Here is a 24,194-nt window from a genome sequence, read left to right as displayed (position 1 = left end):
AAAAAGCTTGATGTGTTGTAACTGTGGGAGCAGAGATACACAGAACAGAATCTATTGAACATGACGGTTATCTTTATCCCAAGTCTCCTAGCACTGAAGGTGTCAAATTCTAGATAAAGCTTAATTAAACTACATGGCAATCATTTCAAAATTAGGCGTTACATGGCACAAAATATATCTGCTTTTTTAAAGATGGAAAAAGAGCTTTTGGCTCACTGTAATTTCTTTAGCCAGGGATCTTAAAAAGGAGATTGGAATATGGCATAGGCCTAGGGTCCCCTTCTAAAAACGGAAAATTCTAATTTTGTCCCCACTCCCCTTGGAGGGGTAAACTCTAAAAGAAACTTGATATTGTTTAGATTCAAATCAACTGCCAACACATGGTTAAATAGATCCTCTTGTGTGACTCTTATTCCATTTATATGACCTTTATTAAAAGCAAAAATCCCAAATTTTCTTTTTCCACCCATGTGACAACTTTTGGACTATCACGTATTTCTCACTTTCATCTCCTTGCCACAAAAGGTCAATTTTAATCACTCTCTCCTGAGTAAATGGCATGTGAGAAGACAGATTAGAACTTGAACATTGCAAGGCACTTTGAGCAACAAAAGCAAACATGATCAAAAGATTCAAATGCAAATAAACCAGACACATGAGTTATTTTGTTTCTTGCAACAGATATCTGAACTACTGAGTTGATTATAATCCCCAAATCTAGAATAATTAGAATTATTTTAAAAGTTTTTCCAATTTTTTAAATAATAGTAGTAACTCCTAGTACCTTTTGAAAAATTGCAATCACACATTACCACTCCAAACCAAAAAAAAAAAAAAGTTAATTATTGGACCATGCTACTAGACATTTTCCAAGAATATACTTATGACATTTTAAAATAAATAATAAAAGGCAATAATGTTTATTGCTGAATAGCTGGATAATGTAGAAAAGCATAATGATTAAAATAGACATTACTCCTCCTAATCCCATCACCTGGAAATAGCCACACTTGTTTTATATTTCTCTTTAGCCTTATAATACTTCTTTAGAGTTGATACTGAACTCCACACATGCAAATTTACATCTTTCCTTCCTTCTTTCTTTCTCTTTCTCTTTCTCTTTCGACAGGGTTTCACTCCATCATTCAGGCTGAAGTGCAGTGGCACAATCATAGCTCACTGTAACCTCAAACTCCTGGGCTTAGTTGATCTTCCTGCTTCTGCCTCCTCAGTAGTTGGACTATAGGGCACACAATAATGTAATGCCTAGCTAATTTTCAATTTTTTTTATTGTGATGGGGTCTTGCTATGTTATCTAGGCTGGTCTCCAACTCCTGACCTCAAGCAATCCTCCTGCCTCAGCTTCCCAAAGTGCTGTGATAACAGGCATGAACCACTACAGCCTGCCTTACTTCCATTTTTTTCAAATTTAACATTATAAATAAACTTTTTCCCAATTATTTAATACTCTTACGATTTCATGCTGCATTACATTCTGGTTTATGGATAGATTATGGCATATTTAATTATTCTTCTTTGTTAGACATTATAAAGAACACCGTGTCAAATATTTTTGAGATATAATTATTTTTCTGTTATTTTAGAATATTTCCAGAGACCAGCTTCTCAAAACTATAACTTCTTGGTCAGTCAATATAAATGTTTTGAAGTATCTCGACTGACTACCTTGCTATGCAACTGGTACTTATACAAATTTAGATTCCTATCATCAAGCAATCAGTGCTAGAGAATGCTTATTTTCCTACACCTTCATTAGCAATTTGTACTGCATTTTGATAGCTTTATTTGATGGAATATATGTACATGTATATTTAATTACTGTTTCTGTTTCTTCGATTACAATTTTTGTACATGTTCCTTGGCATTCTATTTACTCTTTTATCAACTATCTGTTCATGTTCTTTGGCATTTTATCTATTGAGGCTTTTTTACTATGTCGGTAATTTATTTGAATTCAGAATTCATTTTTTTAAACAACAAAAGTGTAATATTTATAAATACACACTCGTACTACTAGACTTACACTTAATGCCAGTTCATTTGTTGTTTATAAGACTCCCTTCAAAGGTCTTTCATTTTACAGTAAGACTAAACCAATTTTTTTAAACTATTACCTTTTTAGATATATTTTCTGTTTTGTATTTGAGTGTTTTAAATTAATTAATATTTTTTCCTAAAAAACTATTTTAGATGTACTCATTACCATTTATGATACTGCTTCCTGAATCAGAGTCCATTTAACATCCTGTTAGCTTTTTAAAACTCTGTCTTAATATTTATATTCATACCTAATAACAGAAAAAAGAACAATGTCTAAACAAACTGAATAATTGAGGGTTTTCACCTGATACTATCAAAATTTCAGAGCAGTGAAGGAGTGGTGTGACTGAAAAATGCTAGAGAACTGTGGGGACAAATGGAGTACAATTACAAGGTTATTTTTGTGAGTGACTATGGTTACACTGTGGAAATCGATGATATCACAAATCATCAGTGGCTTGGAGAACACAAACCAAGCTGCAGATACAAAACCTGCAGAACAAAAATTTTTTATTTCTTCCAACAGATTCTGGTGACATTGTAAGCCACTGGTGACCAGCAACTGAACAAATGAAAAGGAGATAAGAAACTTGTAAAACAAGATTGTCATGCAATTTGGAGGTTCTCATAACACAGTAAAATCTCCAGTGGTTTCTGCTAAAGCTTACAATAAAGTGATAAGAAGTTATGGATAATGGGGCTTTGGTTCCATCAAGGGAATGCTGTGACAAAAAAATAAACAAAAGTAGAAAAGCGAGGAAAATCCTTCAGGGTCAGCAGAGCCCTGAAATAAAACAGTTACACTGCTTGCATAAGATGCATTTTTTTTGAGGCCTGCAGATTCTGTCTAGCTTAAAATAGAGAATTGAACAATAAACATTTGAGGTGGCAAACTGTAGAGAAAGGTTAATTAAACTACATGGCATTCATTTCAAAATTTGAGGTCATGGGAGACGAATATATCTTCTTTCATGAAAAGGAAAAAGAGGTTTTGGCCCAGTACAATTCCTTTAGCCAGGGACTTTAAAAGGAAGAGTGAGACTAAGCCAGTGTTCAAGATCCCCCTTCTAAAAATGGCAAATTCCAATATAGCTACAACTTCCGTCAGCCCTGATCACTTCCTACTCTGGATTATTCACTGGTTAACTCTCTGTTCTGCCCTTGGAACCCATCTGTTTCCACAGTTTAGAATCCTATCTTAATCTTAATCTTGACTTGTCACTGTTCACACCTTGTTTTGCAGAATTTCTGTGAGCTCAGATGTCTGAAATCCTCTGACATGTTTCAGTTAGGAGAGAGACAGCCAGATAGTTTTAGATTGACTACCTGTGACAACAGGGTAGAGAAGGGATTGGAGCAAATTGAAATTGAAAGCAGGAAGAACGGTTAGGAAACTATTACAATTTATCAAATGAGTCCCAGGGCAGAGACTCCAGAAGTGTAGAAGAAAGAATGTATTTGACCAATGTCTATGAGAGAAAATCAGTGGGACTTGAAAAGTAATTGTGTATGGTGGTGAGGGAGAAGGAAAGGGTCTTGATTGGGTCTTAGATGTATGGTTTGGCTACAGGGAAAACGGTCATGTCATTAGCTTGCAGGGAAACAGGGAGCAGAAACACACAAGAGGAACAGGTTTCAGTTGGAAGAAAGTTCTGGAAAGCTCATGAGATTAGTTTGGGTCATACTGACTTTGAGATGTCTGAGGGAGATTTCCATGGAGATATGTAGCAAGTAGTTGCATAAATGAGTCTAAAATTATTAGATGAGGTTAGTATTGGGGACTGAGATTTAGGAGTCAACGTGGAAGCCAGGGTTTAAAACCATGAGACTGAATGAGATTGCTTATGAAAATCATGTGGCATAAGTATGTTAAAAATGAAGCTCTGGTTTACCAATCTGTGCAGGAAGAGAAGAAGGAATGGCCAGAGAGGTTTGAGGAGAACCAGAAAACCCTTGGGCAGGAGTCACAAACTGGGAGTTCTTGGGACAAACTGGACCCAATATTTAAATATAGAGAAATTTCAAATCAAAATTCAAGAATTCAGCTTATCTTTAAAAGTTGGAAAGTGAGACCACCCTGGGTCTGTATGTCCATGTGGCAATAGCCATCACAACAGCTGTACTACCAATGGAATAGTGGCTGTCCTCTTCAGACAAGGCATCCATATTTCAGGCTGCCAAAGGCACCACCTCTCACTTCTATTTGCCCAAAACTCAGGCAGAGATAGTATTATTATTGCATGGAAAATACATCTTCTCTAAAATATAATCTCAAATGTCATATATGTTTATATAGTATGAGTATGTTTATGATATAGGCAAATATTTAAAAATTGATTATATATTTCCAAGGGTTTTTGTTTGAACTTGATCCACTTCATTCATTAATATGACTTGGCTGGACTCTACAGGCTTTTGAATTTGCTACCTTAAAAGAGAATGTTAGCAGCCAAAGAAATGGAGACGTTAAAGAAATTATTTATATCAAGTGAAATAGTGCAGGTAAGTGATTTATACCATGGATTTTACTGTGTGTTACATCACTTCTGGCTACCTAAACTAGACTCCCACCAGTTAGAAGCCACTGGAGGTGAAGGGTATGAGCAGCTCATTTGAGAAGCACATACTGGGTATCACACTGTATAAGATATGCTGCATATTGTCATTTCATTAACACTCACAACATCTCTGGGATGTAAGCATTATTTTTCCCACTTTGTAAAATGAGAAAGTTCTGAGAGGTTAAGTAACCTGCCTAAACATGCAGAGCTAATAAGGGAACAAAGCCAGGTTCTGAACTCAAGTTTAAAAACAAAGCCAGTTGATCTTTCCATGATGCCAGGATTCCTTCCCCATCAATGAAAATGTTGGAAAGATGCAATAAGGTAGAAAAATCTGATTTTCCAAAATCAACCTCAACTGGATAATAGTCACTCCAAATGCCAATCAAAATTCAGATAAAATGAATCTATGAAGGCATATCGAAGAATTAGAGTGACAGTCTAAGAAAACAATATAACAATATTCTGGACACCAACCACACTTAATTATATTTTGTTAAACGAATCAACAAAGTAATTCTGTTTTCTCTCTACCTCTTCTAAACCTTACTAAATTTTACACTTTTCCATAACATCAGGTAATGCAAATCTTATAATGTATCTAAGCATTATTTAGTACAAATGTAAAGGGTGAAAAGAAAAAAGCTAGTGGAAATTTGGTATTAATAATAAATCATATGCTTAAAACTTTTACTCTCTAAGAAAGAGAATGTTATATATTATTACTGAATCATTTGGCTATCACCAGCTGCCTAAAAGTCATAGTCCCTTACAAATGTGTTCTTGTTGGAATGCTCAAATACAAAATCATAATATATGTTATTGAATCAATAACTATTTTAATTCTGAGTCTGTTCTGTGTCTTTTAGCTTATTTTTTTAATTCCCTAAAGGATTCAGTCATATGCTTAGTTAACTAGCTCTTATATTTCTACTAGTTTGCAAACTTAAATTTTAGCAAGTCAGTTGGCTTTACTTTTGAACCAAATGAGTAAAAATTTTAAAGAGTTTCTATGTTTTGCATTATAATTGTCTCTTTAATCAGATTCCAGATTGTTATTCAATATGGTAAAATTACAGTACATCACTCATTCAGAATTTATGATCACTGAAGGACACGAAGGCTGATATGGAGGGAAATCTACAATATATTAATAAAAATAAGAAACTGCAGGCCTTCTGATACTATTCCTAGGACCTGCTTATTAGTAACACACAAAATAATTACAAATAATTCTTTGATAAAAGCAATAAAATATTGTCTTCAAGCTCTATCTCCATGATGAAAATTAGCTGTACCACAGCATATAGTTAAATATATCTTAGACACGATTTCTAAAAGTGTAGGTCAGAAACCTAAGAGATCATTTGATCCAGCCCAAGCATTCAGACAGGTAAGGTACCATCGACTGCTTTTTACAGGTTCTGCAACTGAGATCTTAGTGATAGGCACTTTGTTTATGTTACTAAAACTAAAATTTCTTTGTTGAAAGAATGTGGCTCTTTCCATTAAATTATATTGACTTTCTTCCTATTTAGGACAGATTAGTGAGTTCTCAGTGGACATGCCAGTAACTTCTTATATTCTTAAAAGCCCATGAGTCAACAAGATTTATTTGGCAAGCAAGCCATTGCTATAGGGTAAAATTCCTGATACACAACTAGTGTGCATATTGTACGTAGATATTTGGAGATGAAGTCAGCATAATTGAAGAATCACAGAGGTGGTAACTGTAAGACATATAAGCTTAAAAATATAGAATTGAATATTCAAAGGGCCCCATATATGATCAAGTTTAATACTTCAACGAGATAGAGAAAAAATTCAGACTACAGATATTATTTTCCCAAAAACTGACAGAAACTACAGGGCTTACTCAAGTTTTATATCTAGGATTTCTGACTCCTAGTCCAGTGCTCTTTCTACAATATTTAAGCTTCCTCAGTCAAAAGAAAACATATTTTTATTTCTATGTTTTGTTAAATGACAAGATTATCTGCACTAACATTTACGAAAATAAAACTGTCACTGAAGGTGTCACACGAGTGGTTAGGTTTCATGGTTTCATTGTTCTCTGTAATGGCAACTAATGAAGTTTCAGTATTCTAGACTGTATTAGGCTTTTGCCTCCTTGAACATTTGGGGAATTATCTTTTAAAAAAATCAAACATAAAGTTTTTCTTATGATTTAAAATGCCTCATTGATACAAAATCCAGTCTGCAATAGGCATTTTTCAGCACACTTTTGTTCTCTGAGGAGAAAGATGACTGGTCAAAAATATCACAACCTATAAGAAAAAATCAAGCACATTAGGTTCCCTTCCTTCTTTTCAACATCATCCATATCAACATATCAAAAAGAAGGATTAAAAGAACTCGATTATACCTCAATTACTCTTTATTGATTTAATAGTATCAGTCATAGATCTGGCCCCTCACTTGTGTATAACCTGCTAATAATATAGTAGCTGAGCTGGTAAGCAGCTGGGAAGAGAAAACCAGGATTGAGTATATTAAGTCAAAGGGTCTAGATTTGCAGGGGCATACAAAAAGGACACCTTTCCAAAAACAGACATTATATCTGGTACATTGTACCATAAAAAACAAGAAGTAACTGAATGACACAATAGAACTTTAGCCTTGCCACTGTGACTACATGTGCCCTGGAACTGAACATACATGCAGAATGCAGCTTATTCATACTGAAACCTGAAAGATGTGTTAGTCAGTGAATATGGTACAGACACAGTTTCACTGATAATGCCGGTAAAAATGGAGAATATCACATCTGATCAAAAAAGTTCAAGGAAACAAAACAATCTCTTCAACTCACCGTTCCTGTTGTGCCCAACGAAAGGTGATTCATCTGCTGTGTCAGTGGGCCCATCATGTTGGCTGGCTGCATTGACATGGGATGGTCCATGGTTGGTGTAATCACAGCACCCTACAAGCATATACAATGTCCATTTGAAAACATATCCTACAAGGAAGGAGACTTCTTACAAATAAACACTGTAAATTGTAAATATGTGAACATCAAATGTTTTTACTTTTTTACTAAAAAGGCTAAATTCAACTGTATATAATTTTTATGTCCATTCATGTCATTTTGTGCTTGTCTGAATAGACGGCATTAACATCTTCCTTTCTTCTGAGGTAATTTACCTGTGATGTGTCTAAAATATGTCACTTACATTTTCATTTTTTGAGGTAGAATGTATTGAAAATCATCTATATCCTCTTGCCCACTGTTCTAAATATAAACTTCTCTGACTGAAAAATATGAACATTAGTGGAAATTCTCTAATTTTCTTGTTATTTGATAAGACTTGGTTTATGTCATTTATCTATTATTTATTAATACATAGATAATTCTTAGTCACCCCAATACTATCTACCACTAAGAGGGATAATGCTGGCCGACATGGGTTTCTGAACTGGATCTCTTTGAAGGACATATTAAAATCTATCATTGATAATCTAAAAGTCAGAATTACTATTTCCCATTTGTTTTCCTCCTAACCTTTTGACCTGTTTTCTATCTATCTATATTTTAGACACAAGACATAATACCAAACTCTGTTAGAGCTGGTCAAATTTTTATGTCCATCCACAATTATTTTTAAAAACAGAAGTGTCAACTTTTAAATCAGATGTTAAGAAAAGTGGATGTCTAGAATATGTCTTTTGGTTTATTATCATTGTTGGGGATAAAAGAAATTACAGACATTTTAAAAAACTTCCATCCATGTGCAAAGTGTCATACGGTGAGTGAAGAATGGAGCTAAGTCATTTTATCCTTCCATTTCTCTTTCTCTACCCTGCTACTTTCCTTGCAGTAATTAACTTGGAGAAGGAAAAAATATTTTTAAAAAACAAACTTAAAAAGCTTGAATTGGATGGAATCTTTGAGAGTATATAATTTCAATGTTTATTTAAAGATTGTGATAAAAGTAGAAACATGTTTTATAACAACCCATTTAAATACTCAGTTATGATCAAATGATTATGTATCTGAATAAATTATTTCCCTAAACATTATTTTTCTCACTGGACAGATGCATGTAGATGGCCAGATCTCGGCACCCAAACTAATTAGCCACTGCGCGTTTCCTAAAATGCTTTTGCTCAAACTAAGCAATTCTTCCTGGTATTATCGAAATTCAACTTCCTGACTATATCTGTGAAAAAGATCAGGCTATCACTCTGCCTTCTCTGTGGGCTCCTCCCCATTAATTTTCAGAGATAATAGAAATTGAGCCAAATATTTGGAAATGCTTGATATACAGGGCCAGCTTTGTTCACAAAGACATTTAGGCTTTTCAGTAGGAATCAATCAGAAAACATGTCTGTTATTTTAAAGGTCTGTAGCTTGTAAATATACACAATTGTGCATTTGTGCTGTTTGAATTTCTCGATGCTTCTGTGCATTTTCATTCATCAGGATGCCTCTTAAATGAGAAACATAAGATAAGCTTTTACTTAATTATAATTCAGAGACACATCACTTTTCTTTCTGCTGCCTGAATCTTTTTAACAAAAGCATCTTTATTGTTTTCCTTTTTTAAAAAATACTTACTGGCCTTCATTTCAGGTATTTGTTGTGCCAGACCAGAAGTAAACACTTTAAGAAGAACAAGGGTTCTTCTTAAATCACCTAGGGATAAATTATAGAATAACCTCAGAGTTAAGATGGAAGTCCTGAAGCATTTTTTTTTCAACCAAAAAGTGGCACTTTGACAACATTCTAATGCTTAGCAGGTGCAAGACTTCGATTCTCTTCTTGAACTCAAGACAGGTTATCTTTTTAGAATATTTGCCCTTAGACATTCCAACATGCAGCTAAACTGTCACAATCCCAGAAACCCCTCAATTCTAAACAGCTTGCTCTAGCCACAAAAAGGATCATTCATGTAAATCAGAGATAAAAATCAAACTGCGTTTGGTAAGGATACTTTCTTCTCAATACCCTGGAGGTTGTCTCATTCCCCAGGGGTGTGTTTTTTTTTAAGGCAATATGCAAATAAGGTAGGTGAGCATGTGACAGAACAATCAAAATTCATGCATGATGAGAAGGATCGAATGCCTGCACTTGGAATTAATTTTGGAAGAATTGTCTGGTCTCTTTGAGAATCTTTTCATTGAAAGCAGTATTTGGGGACTCATTTGATTACAGATGTCATAGAGTGAGTGTTGCTTCTGTGTATAAACCAGAAACCTGACAATCAAAGGGAAAAGTAAGAAGGGATTTATCATTAATTGGAATTGTAAATAGCAACACTAGGCACAGAGTGGAAAATAACATAAGGAGACCAGTTACTGCACATAGATGAACAGTTCTTTCTAAGCAGATCAGTTATTGCACATAAATAAAAAATAAAATAAGGATTCTTGGGGAAGGATATGTAAGAATCTAGAGTCTTGTTCGCATTCAATAAAAACATTCAGTGAAAACAATCCTACAAATTATTAAGAATACAAATTTTTTAATCTTAAGGGAATGGAAGAAATGTACAGTCGGGGAGTAAACTGGAAGTAACTAATAGGAACTCCTGGGAGAAATGAATTTTCTTAATGATACTTTATCTGGGACAGACAACTTAGAGAGGTTTAGTGTTGGTTACCTACAGCAAAGCGGGAGTTTGCCAGCCACTTTGCTTATTTAAAACTACAGAATCTCTTTTGTATTGTATATGACATAAATAAATAAATACAAAAGAAGAAAAGAAAAGCCTTATGGTTAGTATGGCAAAGCCAGTATCCACAACCGTAACTTTGACTTATTAAATACGCTGTCAAATCCACTCCAACTTAATATATTTAAGCCATAGGCTGAAGAGTGTTTGTGACAGATGTTGCCAACACATTAAGCATAATTTTGTTTACTTGAGATGTATAGGATGTGGTGTCTGACAGAGTTCACTTGGCAAGTGGCAAAGCAAGAAGAAACAGATTTTTCATTTTAGCATCTCTGGATGTCTGGCTTTGCTCAATGTTTGGGCTGCAAAGAAAAATATTGTACAATGCTATAATTCCACTAAAAAATACAATGACCAAACAGCTGATGGAAACGTCTGGTCCTTTTTAGCCACTGCCTTTGCAAAACAAAGCTGCTCCCACTCAAGAGACAAAGGGTGGATCTGGTTGCCCTAGTTCTGAAATAAACAATTTTCAACAGTAATTTGAGTAAAGTTTCCAAAGATCATCATGTGTGGCGTAAATATATCTGACCTAAGGCCAGAAAAGCATCTGTGTTGTTAACCTTCTGCCAATGTTTGAAAGAAATTTGAAGTCTTTGAAAGTTCAATATTTTAATTTCCCAACTGAAATACAAAACCATTGGCAAATCAGGGAAAAGCATGTGTGGCTTCTCTACCATCTAGAGCACACATAGCTGGCTTAGCACCTATATTAATCCCAGAAGATGAACCACAATAAGAAGAATTAGCTGCATTAATATTCCTGTGATCGTATTCTAGGTCAGTGCCACCCCAACTATGGTTTGTGGATCAGTAGCAGCAGTAGACAAAAATTAGACTCTCTGGGATTAGGTCTTGAAATCTGTATTTTAACAAGCTCTCCAGGTGATTCTGATATACTCTAAAGTTTAAGAAGTATGCTCTGTCTAAAAACTGCTATCGTATAAAGCCAGTGTTACAGTTCTTACAGGCAAACAAGTGGCTTTATTTTATGTATGCTGTTTCTCAATTATTTGTTTGAATCCAGTCTTTTTACAGGCCATGGTCTTTTATGAGATAATCACATTATATCTTGTTAAAAACATTCAAAGGGGCTAAGCCTGCATTTTTGATGGGCTGACCTAGAAATATTATCTGAATAATCACACCATATAATCACTGAATAAGTGTGATGACCTGACCTGCTTCAATTTGATCAGTTTGGCTTGTATTATAACACATTGGGAATCCTTCATATTTGGAATCTTAGTAGCCTTGCATTTGAACTCATAGAAATGGAAAAACAAAAATAAAATCATTTGGATAAGTGAAAATTAAAAAAACAGCATCCCTTTTTTTCTGCTCTTATCTAAATGCCTCAAGTCAAAATGTCTGTGATTTGTATTATATGATTGCCTATAGTTATTCACACAAAACTATATATGAATTTTAAAAAGGTGGTTTTAAGTCACTATTTCATTATTCTTTTATTCATGTCTGATTTTTGCCAGTTTTTAATATTCCTAGAATAAATACCTAATAGCAACAGAGGTCTCATAATATAAATGGAATGAAGGTAGCTTGAGGAATAGCTGTCCAAATGCAGTGTTCTGCAATATTAGCATGCAACATTCCTTGTCTTGTAGTATATGTAGGGATGTCTAATTTGTTTCATTTGTTGATGTCAACTGTTTTGTTTTGTTTTGTTTTGATGAGGGTTCAGGGTTTAAGAAAGGCTTTTGTGGGGAGAAGAAACAAAAGGAGTAAGAAATGTCTCTAATTCTTAGAAACAATCATTAATCCTTATCTACCTTGATAAATTTCCAACCAACGTAGTAGTGCAGTCCAACTTTAAAAAATTATGTTTGAAATTCAAAAGATGTGGCAAAGGTGGTAGCCTTTAACTTGGTATGCATTTTGGAAGGATTTGACAAATGCTGGACGTATGGGAAATGATGAATTACATGGTAAGCCAGAAGCCACACTGCCCCTAGAACTTCACTTTAGCACTTAATACCTCCCTCCCCTTTATTATTGTCTACTTGTTTCTTTCCACATTACATCTTTCAAGAGGGAAGACATTATGTTTACACAACTTTTGTAATCTCTATAAATAGGAATTGCATGCAGTAAGTACTCGAAACAGTTTTTGTAAATTAATTTTATATATCAGTACCACGCATTTTTCAGTTCAATGACAAACTGTAAATATTTACTAATATTTCTGATATTGATTGTTTATTCTGAAAGGGTTGAAATTATGTTGTTTTGTTCACCACTGTCTAGTGTCTATAGTGCTGTTTATAGTGTGAGGTATATAATATATGCTTTATAAGAGTTCACAGAAAGAATGATGAAAGAATAAAACTTCTAATCAAAAAGTAGTTAGTTAGAAATGTTATTTTGAGATTGCTCGTTAAAATGGATCATTACAAAATTCTTGAGAAAACTTGTTCTCCCAAGGGCCAGTTCAGTTTTAAAACCATAGTTCAACTCACACATGCGCATTAATGATATCTTCAACCACCATCCCCTTAAAGATGAAATCCAAGATTTGCTTGATGAAAAAAGTTTGACTAATGCTATATGAGACATATAAATATATATATATATTAGAATAAAAAGTATTTGTATATGTACATATTTCATTTGTTCTCAACCAGGAGTGATTTTGCAATGTCTGGTAACATTTTTGGTTATCATAACTGCCGAGGTGTGCTATTAGCACCCAGTGGGTAGTGGTTATTGATGTTGCTATACATCCTGCAACACAGAGAACAGTTCCCCACGACAAATAATTATCCAGCAAACCCAGGATTAGTGCTAGGGTTCAGAAACCCTGGTCCATACATACATATATCCATAAGCTCCATTTATACAAAGTGAGGAAGAATTTGAAAAGCAGTAACTAGAAAAATGACACAAAGTAGGCCGGGCGCAGTGGCTCACGCCTGTAATCCCAGCACTTTGGGAGGCCAAGGCGGGCGGATCACGACGTCAGGAGATCGAGACCATCCTGGCTAACACGGTGAAACCCCGTCTCTACTAAAAAATAGAAAAAATTAGCCAGGCGTGGTGGCAGGCGCCTGTAGTCCCAGCTACTTCGGAGGCTGAGGCAGGAGAATGGCGTGAACCCGGGAGGCGGAGCTTGCAGTGAGCCAAGATCATGCCACTGCCCTCCAGCCTGGGAGACAGAGCGAGATTCCATCTCAAAAAAAAAAAAAAAAAAAAAAGAAAAGTGACACAAAGTATTCATCTACAGTCTTCCCGACAACTAATAGCACATTTTAGATCTATGGCAAGATTATGGTTATAATATACACCAATTTCCCAAATTCCATAATTGTGCAATGAAAGAAAACAGGACTATTACATGACTTCCAATGGCTTTATCATTATTTTTGAGTGCTAACTTATTTTGCTATTTATTTTGGAAATGGGGCAAACTAGAGCTGGGTTTCTCTTTCCTATGCTTGGACAGGATTAGACTAATTGGCGTGATATTTGGACTACTATATGGAGATATGTAGCTATCGGCTAGGGGTATAATGTTTAGAAGTAAGACATTTTCCATTGCTATGATAAATGTAGAAGAGATATGTACATGTACATAGATTTCCCAATAACAGAATATCTATTAATTATAAACATAGCGTTTTTTTCCTTGTACTCTTAATCACACTTTTAATTTCAAGTTGATTTTTGATTCAGTAACTAGTAACTGGAAGTATTTTTTTTTAAAGTTATAATATTAATAGACACTAAAGCCAAATTAGTTTTAGCCATGGAAATCCCTTTAAAAGAATCCTAATTATATACTACGCCTATTCAACTGTGAATAATGGTTTCAATTATTGGTTAAGTACCTATTAATATAATAGCGTCATTTTGAATGAGAATATAAAGTAAATATGTCATATTGAAGTATTTCTTACCAAAGCAGGTACATAGATAATTAGGATTCTCAATAATGCTTTATTTTAATCCTTTAGATGTTTGTGCCTAAAACTACAGAAACAAGTTTATCAGTAGCTTTTGGTGTTTTCAGTAGCTTCTTTAGAATCCTAATAGAGCAAAGTGGCTTTTAAATATATTACATTATTGAGAGAGAGTTGAAAATTTGAGATTTTGAGGACCCTATGGTCAAAGGGATTTTGTTGACTGAATATGCAACAGGACACTTAATTATTTTGTCATTAAACTTTTACACTTGATTACAGAATTGATCTTAAGATTATTAATTTCTTACACAGATGGGTTACTACATTTTTTCCTCTTATTTTTCTACTTAAGGAGATTATAACTGCTGAGTCAATGGAAATATTAATTGTTTAGAGAAAAATCCCAGGCCACTTCAGAAGGACCTTAGAGCTTCAATGACAAAGGGTGAACTTGTGTTCATCAGCTTCTGATTCCAATCGCATAACTAATGAGTAGCTTTCAGCTGGGGGTGTCTACCACTCACAAATATGTTATGGGAGAAGAGAGAAGCAAGTGACCAGTAGCCTGGTTCAGTCATAGGAGTTATTCCCCAGAATGTAGTATTTGATAAGAATTTTAGAGGATACTTGTAAACTGCTGTAGTTTACATAAAAATACACGTGTTATGGTGTAGATGATGTGAAAAAATGAGACTATTTGTGTGAAAAAATTAGTGGCATAACCATAGTCCTTTGTCTTTGCTTTGCAGGGCCCCCGTGGTATATAGCTTTCCTATACAGATGTATTGCACACTCCAAAATCTATTTAAAGGAATCAAAAACAACACAAGACAAAAAAATCAAAGACAAGACTATAAAGCTATGACACTTAAAAATGAATTGATTAATCGAATATATTTCAGCTCCTTCTATACTTTTTTAAGATGGAAAGAAAACCGTTGATCTCCACCCACAAAATATATTTCATAATAAAAAATTATATTTGAAATATTGAGATTAGCTCCTAATTTTTTCTACCTTAAAAACAATATGTATATGTATGCATATATATGTGTGTGTGTATCTATGTGTGTGTATATATAAAACTTTGAAGAGGAGCAGACCAGTTTCTCCTTATTTTTTGTTCTAAGTGGGGATACAAGGGAAACAGTGGTAAAATGACCTCCTTTCCCAAAGTGCAACCTAGAGCTGAGTTAGTTTTTCTTAGTGGAATTGTCCTTTTTAATACACTGGTACTGTTAAGTCAATGGCTTTTCTACATTAAATGTGTTGGAGGAGTCTAAGAGTAGATAGGACAGTTCAGTGACAGGACAAGACATTTTTCTATTCCTGCTTGTCTTATTCAGAAACCAGTTAGAGTGAATGAGTTGTAGGGCCGCCAAAGAGCATGTGCTTTCTACTCTGTTTCAGCATTATCTCTGTCGAAAAGAGGCTTCTACAGGTAGGTCTGGGATGGCCTTGTTAGCATAGCACACATAATCTATGAGGATCACACAGCTTTCAATTTACCTTTCTAGCCTGATCCCCAGCCCATGCACATGAAGCCTCTCTTTCCACCACACTGTATTCCTCATCATTCTCTGGTCCGTCTTACCTCTTACCCTTGCTGTCTTGGCCTGCAACGCTAGGCTTCTACAGCAGTTTATATGTGTCTTCTAAAATTCTTATCAAATACTAAATTCTGGGGAATAACTCCTATGACTGACCCAGGCTACCGGTCACTTGCTCCTCTCTTCTCCCATAACATTTTGTACACACTTCGATCATGATCAAACTTTATTTCTTCCCTGAATCCTAAGTTCACTGGTATCATTAGCAATAGCTTATATGTTTCTTTTTTAATGGTTCTGAGCCCAGCACAGTGTCTGTCATAAAACAGATGCTTAGTTAATGGTGCTAACGGACTGAGTGAGTGAATGGCACTTGCTCACCAGCCAGGTCTCTGATGACTTTAATGGTATGTGAAACAATAACAGCAGCTCTTTGCTCAAACTGGACAAGAAGATTCAATGGAAATACCAGAAGCATTCTCTGGCCAAAAAGATGGACGTGAAAGATCCATTCATACACTTCCTCTGCTTTTCTTTGACAGTATCTCAGTCTGACCACTGCCAGCTTGACCTTCTCATCATTTAGTATGAAAATCCCAGGGCTTCTGAGAGCCACACCCCACCCAAGGAAGTTTAACATTGGAGTTCACGACATGATTTCCATTCTATGGAAGAATTATTTATGCTCAGTTAAATGCTGCAAGATGTTCTGTACATATTACAGCCAATGTGTACTGCCACAAATGTAGGTTAAGGTTTTTTAAATTAGGACTTTGCTATGCCATGAACTGTTTTAGTAGCCATATATCTGCCTAAGATTCTTGTCAAACCTTGTCATGTGATAAGAAATACTTTATTCATTTGTACAGCAATCACTTTGTATACCTCCAAACACATTTTCAACTTACAGAAGTTTCAAGCACACATCGGATGCAGTATTCAGGCCAGCCTTCTTCCAAATGATAAGGCAAACAGGGTTCCCAGCAAATGTCTGAATATTTATGGACCTCATCTTTTGTCTGGTAAAATATTTATCTGGCTTTAACTAGCACTCAAGACTGTGAGCTGTCATAAAACTTCTCATTAAAAACTTCTCCTTACTGACAAATAGACTGAAAGACCTGCTTGCAAATCCTTTTCAAGGTCTTGTAAGATCCTATTGGCAAATGGGCCTGGAAAATCATTGCTTAAACCACAGGGGCGATCAAGAGAAATAACTGCCTGTTATCTTACTTATGGCCATTGTTTATAGTGCAAGTTGCCTAAATATGTCACAAGGCACCTCAATTTTTGGCTATTACTAAGAAAGTAGCTATTCCTCGTCCTGCAATTTGCTGCAAAAAGCACTTTATTTTGTGGTCCCTCAGAGAATATTTTTCTCCATTAAGATATTTTTAGGAATTTGCCCGGTTAGGGCTGGAAACTTAACTAGATCTAAGGATACAGGTGTGAAGTCACGACCCTATTAAAGAACTAATTTACTCCTTTTAAAGCACACTTTCTATTAGTATTATTATTGCTAACACGCTTCAAACTCAGTATATACCCTATTGATGACATGTTCTGTGGTCTAATGCTGAGATAACATATGTCCTGGTGTAACAGACATATTCTAAGGTTAAAACTCGTATATTAGCATCCAAACAAGTTACATTCTGAGGCCTTCAAGATTTCAATTAATATATTTAAAACTGGCCAGATGAGATAAAAAACAGCTTTATCTTGTTATCCTTCACTGTCCTATTTGTTTCAGGTTTTGTGCAAGAAACTTAGTCACATGTTTTATTCCGCTTAGATTTTATTGCCATTTCTCCTAAGCAGTAATGCTATATGATTAATTTTAACATTTTTTTTAGTTTAATAGAATGTTCTTAAACTCTCCTACCTTGTTTCTCAACGTATGGCCTGGGACTGGATACTATCATCAGGGAGCTTAGTACAGAATCTCAGGTGAACCCCAGCCCCACTAAATTAGAGCCTGCCCCAGGTGAGTTATATTCACGATAAACTTTGGAAAGCTTAGCTCTGCATTTGGTCTGCCAGGGCTCTGAGTGAATTTTCTATTACATTGCTTCTAAAAAGATTCTGGGTTTGACTCTCCATCATTTTGTTAAGTCCTTTGTTTGTTCTTGCTTGAGAGCCAGATAGCTTGGAATAATATTAGTAATATTAATATAACTCCTTGTTGTAAATCACAGCCGTGATATTTAGTATAGTTCCTCAATCATCTCCATACGATTTCTGCCTTTACCCATAAAATCTCCTTTAACAAAAAAATTCCCTTTCTTTTCCTACGACATATTTTCATGGCAACCTTCACACTGAAACCTCCATTCTTTCCAAATAACGTCATCTGCTTAATCAGTGAGTTAGAAATAGCTATGACAGCCAAGCATTAGAAGAGATGGTATATGCCGCATAAAATAGTAAGAGACAGCAGCGAAATATTTTGGTTAGCTCAATATACATACCATAAAAATAAGGTGTTAGAAGTAAAATTCCAAAATATTCCTGCTTGTTAAGACTTGATTAATCAAAAGTGCTATAATTAGTTTAAAAATTAAAGTTTTAAAAAAGTCTTTCTTGCCTTGCTGTTTCTTCTGAATTCATGATCCAAATTTCCAACTACTGACCGAATCCCATGTACCTCAAAACTACTATGTCCCGCTCTGAATGCTGTCTTCCTCTTTCATTCTCAGAGTATTCTTTCTTCTCTGCTCGATTCTCAGAATAACAAAGAAACTGCTAAGTCATCTTGATCGTTTCCTTCTCCCTCATCAGCCATAACAACTCAGTCAGGAGTCAAGTCTTGTCAGAACATCACAAATTCCTTTAAATCTGTTCTCTCTCTCTTTTTTTTTCTTTTTTTCCTGAGATGGAGTTTCACTCTTGTTGCCCAAGCTGGAATGCAATGATGTGATCTTGGCTCACTGCAATCTCCGCCTCCCAGGTTCAAGTGATTCTCCTGCCTCAGCCTCTTGAGTAGCTGGGATTATAGGCATGCACCACCACACCTGGCTAATTTTGCATTTTTAGTAGAGACGGAGTTTTTCCGTGTTGATCAGGATGGTCTTGAACTCCCGACCTCAGGTGATCCGCCCCCCCCCCCCCCCCCGGCCTCCCAAAGTGCTGGGATTACAGGCGTGAGCCACCATGCCTGGCACTGCTCTTTCTTTAAGATCTCTTATTTTGACCAATCCAGTTACTTCTTGTGGTGTACCTCTGCCATTCATGGATGTAGAAATTTATTTTTTAATACTCTCTTCAGATGTCATTAGTTTCCCCCAGTGTGAATCCTACCTCTTCAATGTAGAATTGAAAAAAAAAGAAAAAAGAAAAGAAAACCCTTCTAAAAACATTTCCTACACCCTTTTGCTGCTAGATATAGATTTGTGACTTCTGCTAATCAAAAGCACCTGCAAGGGAATTAGAGTTGAAAGACAGATTAAAATAATAAATGAGCAAGGAATGTGACATCCATTTTTCCAGTGGGGTGGTGGCAAAAGTAGCAAAATTTCAGTGTGCAGCAATGGCAACCATTTCCTTACCAGAGCAGAGTGGAATGGTTTGGGGGACAGCAGTGACAGTGGTACCCTTTGGTCATGTAATAGGGTATATATAGAATTGTATTGTGCAAGAATATTCAGCATTTATTTGCAGTCAGTTTCTCTGTTGCAAAGATTTCCTTTTCTATAGCAACTATATGAAATAAAACTGTGTGTGAATTTTATTGTTTTTAATTTATTTTCAAAGGCAGATGGGGTGGGAAACCAAACTATTATAATTACATCAAAAATAGTTTACTAAGATGTCTTTATTTTTCCTCACTGCTCCTTTAACAGGAACAAATAGGACTTTATGTCTACTAATTGGTATTCACATTTGAAATATTTATCATTATGTGGCCTTGGTGACATAGCATTTTTATATTACCTTACAAAACTTCTATAAAAAAAACATGGGGATGCAAATATATTAAAGAAACTTATTGCAAAAACACGTTTTCTGACCTCTCAGCCTCCAGTTAAAGTTATACTGATGTATTAAAGTTATCCAAGAGAAAATTATTCAGAACCAGTTTTTTTTTTCTGCCATTATTTTTTCCTAGCACTCCCTTTCTTTTCTCATAGATTATACATGGGATAAGCAAGGAAATGAATGGTCAGCAAAATCAGGTGATTTGACAACTGTCAGAGATTTTTAACACATACTTTTGCTTTATTTCATGCAAGAGCAAGCCTGAAGCCATCTGCCTACCAACAACACATCTTTCATTCCTATAATAGAGACAGAACCCCACCTCATCATTAAAACACAATCTTCAAAGGCACGTTGTTTTTGCTTATCCCTATTGTGACAGATGTTTTATATCATCTATCCCCATGTGCTAGTTTATCTGTGATGGACTGCCCACTCTTTGCAGCCAGCTGTGGAAATAGCTCCATTGTCAACTGTGGCCACTCTCATTCCATTCCTGTGACTTCACTGAAGACCACATCCAACAGCAAGAAAAACAAACAGCCCTGATCACTTCCTTGAAAACATGTTCAGGGTAGGAGGTAGGCTGTCTCTAAACAAGCTCTCTTTATGATGTATGTTACAAGGGAGAGGCAATCTTATTTGAAACCCTCACATGTCATCGAGTTAGCCAATGGAGGTAATCCCTAGATTAAGGGTTAATGAAGCAATAGCATCTGTGGGCATGATTCAGGTGAAAACATCTGGTTGACTCAGTACCACTTCAATTAGTTTGAGTATGCATCAATCATTTATTTTCTTTTCATTGTATAAAGTTCCCACGAGGAAATGTTTACACCACCAGCTTATCCAACTCTTTGAAATACTGTGAAAAGACTATAACTATATTGTTTTAAATGGATAGACAATCAATGTGAATTCTCTGTGGTAGAATAATACCCTGATATTAGGATATATTTTTAGAAACAAAAATTGATCTGTTTTTAAAGAAGTCTATCTTAGCTGGCTTGAAATTGATAAAGCAATACTTTTAGTAGTAAGAATTGTGTCAACTTGAAATACTGAGGGGGTACTCAAATTATAGTATATATGCCAAACCTTCTGCAATGTTAGAGCCTTCATAACTTTTTAAAAGATATTTTGGTACTGTACAGTGTTTAGAATAAAGAATATTCATTAATTCATCCATTCACGCATGCTGAGTTTCTGTTATATCTTGCTGTGAAATTACTTAGAGTTAAATTACAGTTAAATAACTTTAACAAGCTATAATAGAGTAAGTTTCAAAAATGCAATATAAAGTAATCAAGGAGATTACAATTTTCCACAAAAGTAAACATTATTGGAGATGCCATGTCATTTTCTGTCTTTTTTTAGTCTGAAATTTTCACTGGGTGATGCTACTACCACTCAACTCCTAGAGTCACAGTTGAGCCACAAGACTTGCATCTCCCACTGTAAGTTAAGGGACTGTCTATGCTGAGCAAGCCTGGATGTTTTGCTTCAGCAGGAGGCTCTGGGTCCCCAGGAATAAGCCTGAGATCACTGAGTATCAAGCTGAAAAACATACTGTAGGAAGGAAATAGCTCAAAATATGATGAAGACTTGTAGACACACCGGATTGCATCTAAAAACATGGCTCAATTGTTATCTTAGTAATCAAGAACAAAAATACCTCTATCTTTATTGAGACCCTGAAGTCTCAAGGCATGGATGGCTCATCTCTGAAGAGTTGGCTATAATTACATTTCAGTAATGCCTGTTGTTAATCACATCTCATTATAGGGAGAGCCCTCTTTCTCCTTAGCTCTGATCAAGGCCAGTTGTCAACTCACTGGTTAATTGATTGGTAATATTTTATTGTGTTATTCCTCCTGACAATTTTTCCTGCTCCCCCAGCGCCCCCCCAACCCCCTGCCAAACAGTCTGTCAGTTGATAGCTTTTAGCATTTGTATGGCAACGGGATAGCAAATTCAGCTAACCCACATATTCTGAGTGGCTATTCTGACTATAGTGGGTATTTTATAAAGGGTTAAAAAAACTAAACCAGGTGCGGCCGCTCGATGTCTGTAATCCCAGCAGTTTGGGAGGCTGAGGCAGGCAGATCACTTGAGGTCAGGAGTTCCTGACCAGCCTGGTCAACATGGAGAAACCCTGTCTGTACTAAAAATACAAAAAATTAGCCAGGCATGGTGGTGGGCGCCTGTAATCCCAGCTACTTGGGAGGCTGAGGCAGGAGAATCACTTGAACCTGGGAGGGAGAGGTTACAGTGAGCCGAGATCACGCCACTGCACTCCAGCCTGAGCAACAAGAGCGAAACTCCATCTCAAAACAACAACAGCAAACCAAAACAAAAAGTCAAATTATAATTCCATGATTTCTTCATAGGCTAGACCCAACAAATATTAATATCCAATGGCCTCAGTATAAGACCTTCCTTTTAAAATGTATTTTTTACACAGCACCCCCAAATGTACACAATTTAAACTTAATTAAAAATATTAAAACTTCACTGGTTTATAATCATATCTGAGGTTTTTTTTTTTTGTTTTTTTTTTTTTTGAGACCGTGTGCCACCACACCTGGCTAATTTTTTGTATTTTTAGTAGAGACGGGGTTTCACCATGTTGGCCAGGATGGTCTCGATCTCCTGACCTCGAGATCTGCCTGCCTCCACCTCCCAAAGTGCTGGGATTACAGGCGTCAGCCACCATGACCGGCCTATCTGAGGTATCTAAGTTAACTATTTTATGTATATTCATTAGGGGCTTTAGCAAATCAGGAAATTAGTTGTCAAAGTTAAAAAAATTATATTCCAAGGATATATCCAAATATGAAATGATGATTTCACCCCATCCTAGTGACACAGCTATAGCGTGAACTCACATGGTTAAATCATCTATTTAGGACATTGTTTTTTGGATGAAAGTAGTAGTGTGCAAAAATTCCAGAAAAACAGAAAACTATTTTTATTTACCTATGGCTTTGGAAAACAACAATAAAATGCAGTGCTTAGTTTGGCATTCTTTTAAACATTTACATTGTGAAGAACAGTAATCATACTTTCCAATTTACTCATACTACAAAATTACTAGTAGTCAAGGAATAAATGAACTTCCCAGCTTTTCAGTTTATAGACACAAGAGGAGTAGGAAATTTGCTGGTCAATTTCAAATTTCAAAACTTACCAGCAAAAGTGAATGACAATTCACATTTCATTTTATTTGGTTTCAGTCACCTTTCTTGATCTGGTTTGATTATAACCCCATGTGGCTAATTTTCAGCATGTCTGTGAGGATCTTGCTTCTTATTACTGCCATGCATGACCTTTCCCTTGAGTCAGACCCGCAGTAAATAGTCATGGGACAATTTTTCCCTAAGTACGTTAAAAAAAGAGTAGAGAGATCAATAAGGGAACAACTGGCTTTTCTAAAGAGTTCTGGAGTTACTACTCTAAAATCGTATTATATCTACCAAATTATTTCATAATTATTTTCCTTAAAATCTGGGTGTAGGAAGAAGCAAAGAGATGATTATGTGAACAATGTGGGAGCAAAGTTTGTGAATGAAGTGACAGAAAAGTTGACAATGTACAATGCTGAAAGCAGCAGGAGCAGCTGCTTCAGGCAGTGACAGCATTATGCAGCCAGGGCTGCATAATTTTACAGGGAAATGGAATCCGCAGCTAGAATTCCTGCCCCTTGAATGTAGTTCAAGGCAGGATTCCCTAGGCCTACACCATGAAGGCATCCCAAGTATTAAAACAAAAATTGTCCAAGATAGAGAGGTGATTAAACACATGTATGTTTTGGTTATAATTACAAAGAGACAGGGATTTGCACTGAAAATATAGAGGGACAGCTGACAAAAATTAAAACTGGGATTAGCAAATGGAGCAATGATTGACTTCACAAAGTTCACATGAAGCGAGTGTATACACACCTATATATGAGATAGATGTGAGGTCTGCATGCATTGAAATTCCACAGCTCGAACAGCTGCATTTCTCCTCCAGGAAAGCTTAATTTCTCTACTTTCTTTTATGAGAAATTCTTTTTCTGGCTCTGCATTTTACCTGTCCATCTCTGACTTCCTGGAAGAGATGCTGTAGTCCCCCATGCCATGGATGGATAATTCAATATTGATATTATTTTTCAATGGGAATGGTCTTTTTCTTTCATTTAGTGAGTCAGTAGCTGGTCAATAAAGCTCTCTGGATTTGTTTCTGTAGTATTATAAGGTCTGTGTTTGGCAAATTATTCTCAATGCCATTACATAAATGCAGGATTATAAGCAAAATTTCCTAAGTAGTTTTAAAATTTAATTAGGAAAAACTCTTTAAAAGAGTAGGAAATATTCCACCTTTATTAAAAATTGTTTTCTCATTTTAAAAATAATTCAAGCATATATAAAAAGAAAAAAG

At 35.6% G+C, this 24,194-nt stretch overlaps 1 protein-coding gene across 8 annotated transcripts in view; it reads right to left on the bottom strand.

Moving 5' to 3' along the window:
- Positions 1–24,194, bottom strand: part of RBMS3 (RNA binding motif single stranded interacting protein 3) — a 754,317-nt gene that overhangs the window by 78,711 nt on the left and 651,412 nt on the right. For all 8 annotated transcript variants that reach the window (XM_004033784.5, XM_031009629.3, XM_055383255.2 and 5 more), the window contains one exon: positions 7,456–7,566. In XM_004033784.5, coding sequence (XP_004033832.1) covers positions 7,456–7,566 — 111 coding nt within the window. The remainder of the gene's footprint in view (positions 1–7,455; positions 7,567–24,194) is intronic.

This window comes from Gorilla gorilla, chromosome 2, assembly GCF_029281585.2.
Source record: "Gorilla gorilla gorilla isolate KB3781 chromosome 2, NHGRI_mGorGor1-v2.1_pri, whole genome shotgun sequence".
Lineage (NCBI taxonomy): Eukaryota > Metazoa > Chordata > Mammalia > Primates > Hominidae > Gorilla > Gorilla gorilla.
This window is presented reverse-complemented; position numbering and strand designations above follow the sequence as displayed.